Source organism: Nicotiana attenuata, chromosome 2 (assembly GCF_001879085.1).
Source record: "Nicotiana attenuata strain UT chromosome 2, NIATTr2, whole genome shotgun sequence".
Classification (NCBI taxonomy): domain Eukaryota; kingdom Viridiplantae; phylum Streptophyta; class Magnoliopsida; order Solanales; family Solanaceae; genus Nicotiana; species Nicotiana attenuata.
In genome coordinates this window covers 67,432,861-67,439,835 of record NC_031990.1, presented here as the reverse complement: position 1 = coordinate 67,439,835, position 6,975 = coordinate 67,432,861, and the positions used below count along the sequence as shown (strand labels likewise).

The 6,975-nt window shown below is 35.5% G+C and overlaps 1 protein-coding gene across 1 annotated transcript; it reads left to right on the top strand.

The window, feature by feature from the left end:
* LOC109220592 (protein VASP homolog) lies at nucleotides 959-1,762 on the top strand. The gene has a single exon (XM_019385055.1). The coding sequence runs from the start codon at nucleotides 959-961 to the stop codon at nucleotides 1,760-1,762; it is 804 nt and encodes a 267-aa protein (XP_019240600.1).

The following is a 6,975-nucleotide window of genomic DNA, read 5'->3' as shown; positions in this document are numbered from 1 at the left end:
TTAGCTTTATTTTTCTTTAATGAAATTGATCGTCTTAAAAGTTATATTTTAGTGGACGTTTTCCTCTGCTTGATCACAGCAAACAAAAAAATTAGGCAGACATTTTTTCCCCTCAAATATAGGGCACATATTTGAATTCATTTGAAAGGCAGCAAAATCCTTCAACATACGTCACGAAAGGTAATTAATTTATTAAGTATAACTGTGTTTAAAATTGCTAAAAAGCAAATCTACCAAATGATGATAGGTTTAGAAACTCATTAATGATCTTTTCATTTAAGATACTGAAAATTTGCACTAACCAAAAAGTATTTGTCTTTCATGTGTATTACCACATAATTAAAACAAAGATATTTTTTTTACTTTCATATGAGAGAAAATGAATATCAAATCCATCTAAAATTAATTTTAAAAATTGATATTGTTTTCATCTAATGTACCAAGAAAATTTCGACTAGCTAAAAAAAAAGGTTACTTTTATATGTGCTGTTTACATGATTATGTTTTTGTTTGAGTTTCAGATATGAGGAAATAAATATCAATTTTCCATCTAAATTACGTTAAAAAAAGAAGTGTTATTTCATCGTTATCTTAGTTACACCAGAATGTTCTTTCCCTTTTGTTTCAACCCATTTTCAAGTCAAAATTATAGTATTACGTGAATATTGACATAATCCTAAAAAATGGTAAATGCATGAAAGTTATTCCTTTGTTGTTCTTGATTTGAATTAAAATTATAAGAAGTTACTAAAATAGTTTTGAATTTTTATAACAAATTTGCAAACGACTCTTCTGAACCAACACTAGGGATGATAACTGCCAAACTTCAAACGTTTCTCCATCCTCAGTATATATATATAATCTGTCTCCAACGTTCTCTTCACCCTACCACCAACTTTGCATTTTTTATTTTTCTTTCATCTGAAAATCTCTGTTCCTTTTTTTTTTTTTGTTGAAAATGACGAACACTGGCGGCAGCGGCAATAAGGTTGTCTCCGAAAACCCTCAATCACCTACTCCCGTCCCTCCTCCTACTTCCCAAAGTCCCGCTACTCCTATTAGCGGGACTCAAGTGAACCCCACCGCTGGCACTGGGATTACCACCATACCCGGTGCTAGTGCTGGTGGCAATAGCTCTAGCGCTAGCGCGGGCATTCCCACCGGACCCGATGCCAGTTCTGGTGGAAACAGCGCTAACGCTGGCATTTCCACCAGACCTGGTGCCAGTGCTGGTGGAAGCGGCGCTAGCGTTGCAGTCAGTGTTGCTGTTGCTTCTCCGAGGAAGAGAGGAAGCACGTTGGTTGAGGGTGAAGGATCGTCGAGAGGAGGGATGGGTGCGGCAAACCAAACCCGTAGTGTGAGGCCGAATGTGCCTCTAGTGATTGCACCCCCACCTGCTGCACCGGCGTTTCCTCCTCCTCCTCCTCAGCCCGAGAACACATGCGTGGTGTGTCACAAAGACTTTCATTCGATTAAAGCTTTGTTCGGACACATGAATTCGCATCCTAATCGTGGGTGGAAAGGTGCGTATCCTCCTCCTACTTTTGATAGGGAGGAGTTTGCTGATCTGCAGGCGCAAATGCAACAACAAGAAGAACAAGAAGAAGACGAAGTTGCAGGAAATGCTGGCGACCCCGTGGTGGAAGAAGTACGTCCCGAAAGGCGCGAGGTAGTCCCTGATCTTAATGTGGCTGAACCCGCGGTAGGGGAAGAAGGATATCGTTTGCCCGATTTGAATTTGCCACCACCAGCAGAGGAATAAAGGAGTAGTTGTTTGGCATATATATGCTGATTTGCGGGTGTTGAACAATGAATGTTTTTTTATTATAATTTTCTGTTTGCATGCTGGTTAGAGAAAGGAGACTTCTGGTGCTTGTAATAAATCTCCTTTAATTTTCTTTGATCAAATATTTTGATATGGTTATTATAATGTTTGTTTTAGTCAGACTTTGTTTGGATGCTCTATTTTTCTCTGCGTATTTTTTGATCTGACTTCAATTCGTTTTGATTACGCTATACATGCATGCAATATCCATTAGGAAATTGTTATCATCAGAACATGTTTGATTCTAATATCATTAGAGTTTAAGGCGGATTCAGAATTTTTAGCTTATGGGTTCCTATAACAATCTCAAGTAAACTTTACAGGATAACCTTACTGGGTTTTAAGCCAAATATTCTTATACTTCTAATAATTTATTTTAGTACAAATACAAGATTTATGCAAAAATTATTGGGTTTAACGAGAACCCGTAATGTTTGATCCGGATCCGCCCCTGGTTAGACTCCAATGCACACTCTATATCCAACTGGAGAATTGTCAGATTAACTTTCAAATTTGTTTTACTTTTCTTTCAAAAGATATTTAGACTTATTTTGTTTCTTAGAAAAAAAAATTATGAAAAAAATGAATAGGTGCCTATATATTTAAATGATGTTTGCGTGATTTACTTATTCGAGTGGTTGTGACTTTTGATTGTATTATCTATTTGAATGAGTTCAGATAATTCTACTCAAGAAGTGTCATTAGTTGTTGTACTTGTATAACTATTAGACGAAGCTATTAGCAAAAGATATACAAACTCAATGCAACTGTTTCATTTCTAATTAAGGAGATTGATATGAGGGAGATTAGACTACTCAGTGCACTGAATTGAAATATATAATGTCTATACTTTGTGGGCATTTCTTTTATTTAATCTTTAAAATTTATTTAGAAATAAAGCTTAAACTATTATGAGGAAAAGAAAACTGTTTTGCTCAAAAGTTAATGATGTACTTTGTAAGCGATAAAACAATCAAAAAATAGAGAAGGGGTAAATCATAATCAAATATAATAACCCTAGAGATGCAAAGATGATAATGTTGTTATAGATCTAGTGTTACAAAGACGATAATGTATGTTCACAAGATATTTTCGTCAAGAGTATAGATAGAGATAGAGAGAGAAAGACAGAAAAGGAGAGAGTTGTATTATCAGATCAGATCCCTCTTTACAATGTGGAGGTCCCTTTTATATAATAGGAGACCTTCCTCGAAAGAATCAAAAAGTTACAGAGATAGGTAACGTCTCCCTAGTGTAGACACTGAGTTCTAAACGACGTCGCTTTGGTCCTCACGACCGAGTCGTACCCGCTACGTTTAGTCGGCGTACACTCATTGGGCGTACCTACTGACGTAGAGATACTGAGGGTCAAATTTGACCCTATACAAAAACGTTATTAAGAAGATATGCACACAACTCGAGTACTGAGATGTGTGTAAATTTGTTAGTTGATATATAACTAAACGTTCCCTAAACCAAACCATCATGTTTTAGTTCTTGCATAGGAAACTGTTGTCTTCATATCTCGATTTTTCAACTATTAATTTTAAACATTAAATATCTTCGATTATGAGTTTTCTTATTATTATAAATTATTAATGTATAGAAAACCTTGATAATTAATTATCGTACAACAATAATATCCAGATTTTTGCACCACAAATATATAAGCACTTTGTTGTTCTTTATTTAGGATTTAATTTTGAGGCTTTCTTTGACATTTGGTTGGTGAAAGTTTGCTGGATTACATACATATATATTGACAGTAGTAACTTTAGAGTCTGTTTGGAAAGTTACTCCGTAATTGAAATTGGTGTAATTACTAGGGTAATAATTACATAACCTAGTAATTATACAGTTGTGTAATTACAACGACCTGTTTGTTTGTCATAGTATAATTACAGTGTAATTACAAGTTTATTGTTTGGTTGCACAAGTGTGATTACACAGTTAGATTAAATTTCAAATTAGGTAATTATCAAAACTTAGAAGTTAATATAATAAATATATGCCTATAAATTTTTATAAGTATAAATGATATTATATTTTGTATTTATGATGTATATTTTTTTCGTGAATATACATTAATTTAGTAATCATATATTTATAAATAATATTGTAAAAATAATTTATATATTTTTTTAAATTAATAGTATTTTGTTTAGATACATACAGAAATAAAAAAAATATACGTTTTGTAAGAATATAAAATAAATTAATATTACAAATATAATGTCATAATATTATTCAAATATTTGACAAAACTAATCTATCAATTCTAACTAAAAAACGAACAACATGCAATGTGAGTGAATATTACTAAAACAAGTAAATTTGAACCATGAATATAACACAATTTCAAAATTCAAAATAAATAAAATAGTTTAACATATGTCAAATTCCAACATAATAATAGTAAGTTCCAGTGCAACTTAATAATTAGGAAACATGATAAGTTTATAACCACATTCAAAAGCGAAATTCCACTTTAATTGCATCACTCATTATATACCAAGTTTGTTAATGACTCATTATTTCTAATATTAGGAGTTGTAGTTTAAAAAAATAGAATAATAAAATAAATAAAAAATAAAATATAGTAAGCAATTACATGGAATCACAAGAAGTAAAAATAGAGAAATAAAAGATAAATAATGTATAAAAAAATATATTTTAAAATTTTAAAAGAAATTAAAAAGTAAAAATTAAATAAAAAATTAAAATAATAGAAATAAAAAATTAAAAAGAAAATAAATTAAAAAAAAAACAAAAAGGAAAGAAACTAAAAAGCAACCTTGTAATTACACAGTGTAATTATCACAAATTCTCACCTCTCCTTGTGAATTGGAGAGTGTAATTACACCACTCCAATTACACCCAATTCCATGCTGACCAAGTAATTACTTGGCCAAACAAACATGCCATAATTACATCCAATTACACCCAAATCCATTTCCAAGGTGGCTTTCCAAACAAGCTCTTAATTATTTGGGAATGCTGGATTTTGTATCATTTATATTAGCATCTCTTTCACAAGGTAAGTTATTATCAAAATCTTTCTCTCAAATTTTCTGTAGACTCTAATGATTATCTAAAACAACCGAGCAAACTCTTTTTAGTGTCTATTAGTTATACCTACTAATTGTCTGTACAAATCAGAGAGTCCACGTTGGAGCACCCACCTGTCCTCGAGTGGGTCCGTCCCTGTTATAGATAGACGAGATTTATCATCTAACGAATATATTAAGAATATTATTATTCGTTCTATAAGAACAAACAACAGCACACCCAGTGCAATCCACACATAAGGTCTGGGGAGGATTATGTGTACGCAGACCTTATCCCTATCTTATGAAGGAAGAGAGGTTGTTTCCGATAGATCCTCAGCTCAAGAACAGTGAAAAAGACACAATAAACAAACAGTAACAATGGCAAGAAAATAAGATAATAGAAACAAATAGCACATGTAATAGTAAAGAATCTAGGAATACGAAGCTATAAGAGAAGTGCGAAAACTACCGGCAATAATGCCACGTCGTCCAACAACAAGGAACTCGGAATAGGAGAATACAAGACTAGTACAAATACTACTACTACTACTACGACTAGAAGAGACTCTCGATAACCAGTCAAACCATAATCCTAATTTTCGACCTCCACACCTTCTTATTGAGGGTCATGTCCCATGTCCTGCCTAATCACTTCTCCCCAGTACTTCCTATGCCTTCCTCTACCTCTCCTCTGACCCGCCATGGTCAACCTCTCACATCTCCTCACAAGGGCATCGATGTCTCTCCTCTTCACATGCCCGAACCATCTCAACCTCGATTCCCGTAACTTGTCTTCCACAGGAGCCCCACCGATCTTGTCTCTAATAACTTCATTCCGAATCCGGTCTTTCCTGGTATGCCCACACATCCATCTCAACATCCTTATCTCTGCTACTTTCATGTTCTGGACATGAGATTTCTTGACTAGCCAACACTCGGCTCCACATAGTCGGCCTAACTACCACTTCGTAGAACTTGCCCTTAAGTCTTGGTGTTTTATCCTATCATACAAAACACCAGACACAAGCCTTCATTTTATCCATCCCACTCCAGTACCATGCGTAATATCCTCGTCAATCTCCCCGTTCCCCTGAATAATAGTCCCAAGATATTTGAAACTATCTCTCTTGGGGATGACTTGTATATCAAGCTTCACCTCCTCTTCTTTCCTGTGTCCCCACACTGAACTTGCAGTACAAGTATTCAGTTTTTTTCCTACTCAACTTGAAACCTTTAGACTCCAAGGGTCTGCCTCCACAACTCTAGCCGATCGTTAACCCCGCAATACATCTAATCGATTAACTCTATGTCATCTGCAAATAACATACACCATGGCACCTCCCCCTGAATGTGGCGCGTTAACACGTCCATCGCAAGGCAAATAAAAATGGACTAAGAGCTGAACCCTGATGTAACCCCATCATCACAGGAAAATAGTCTCCTCCCACAATCCTCACCCGAGTCTTCGCTTTATCGTACATATCCTTAATCACCATAATGTATGCTACCGTAACACCACTAACCTCCAGACATCTCCATAGAACCTCCCTTAGGACTTTATCGATCGTAAGCTTTTTCTAAATCAATGAACACCATATGCAGGTCCCTCTTCCTCTCCTGATATTGCTCCATCAATCTCCTCATAAGATGAATGACTTCTGTAGTCGAACGCCCTGGCATGGAATCGAACTGATTCTCCGGAATAGACACACTCATCCTCACCCTCCTCTCCACCACCCTCTCCCACACTTACATAATGTGATTCAGTAGCTTGATACCCCTGTAGTTGTTACAATTTTGGATATCACCCTTGTTCTTGTGCAACGGGACTATCAACCTGCACCTCCATTCTTCGGTCATCTTCTTAGTCCTAAAAATGACATTAAACGGTCCAGTAAGCCACTCCAAGCATGCCCTCCCACTGCCTTCAATAATTCTACCGGAATCTCGTCTGGCCCAGTCTCCTTGCCTCTACTTATTTTCCGCATTACCTCCTCAACCCCCTTAGCCTTAATACGCCTACAAAATCTAAAATCACTTGGTTCTCTGAGTTCTCCAACTCGCCAAGCACGAGTCCCCATCCTCGTTCAAGAGTTTGTG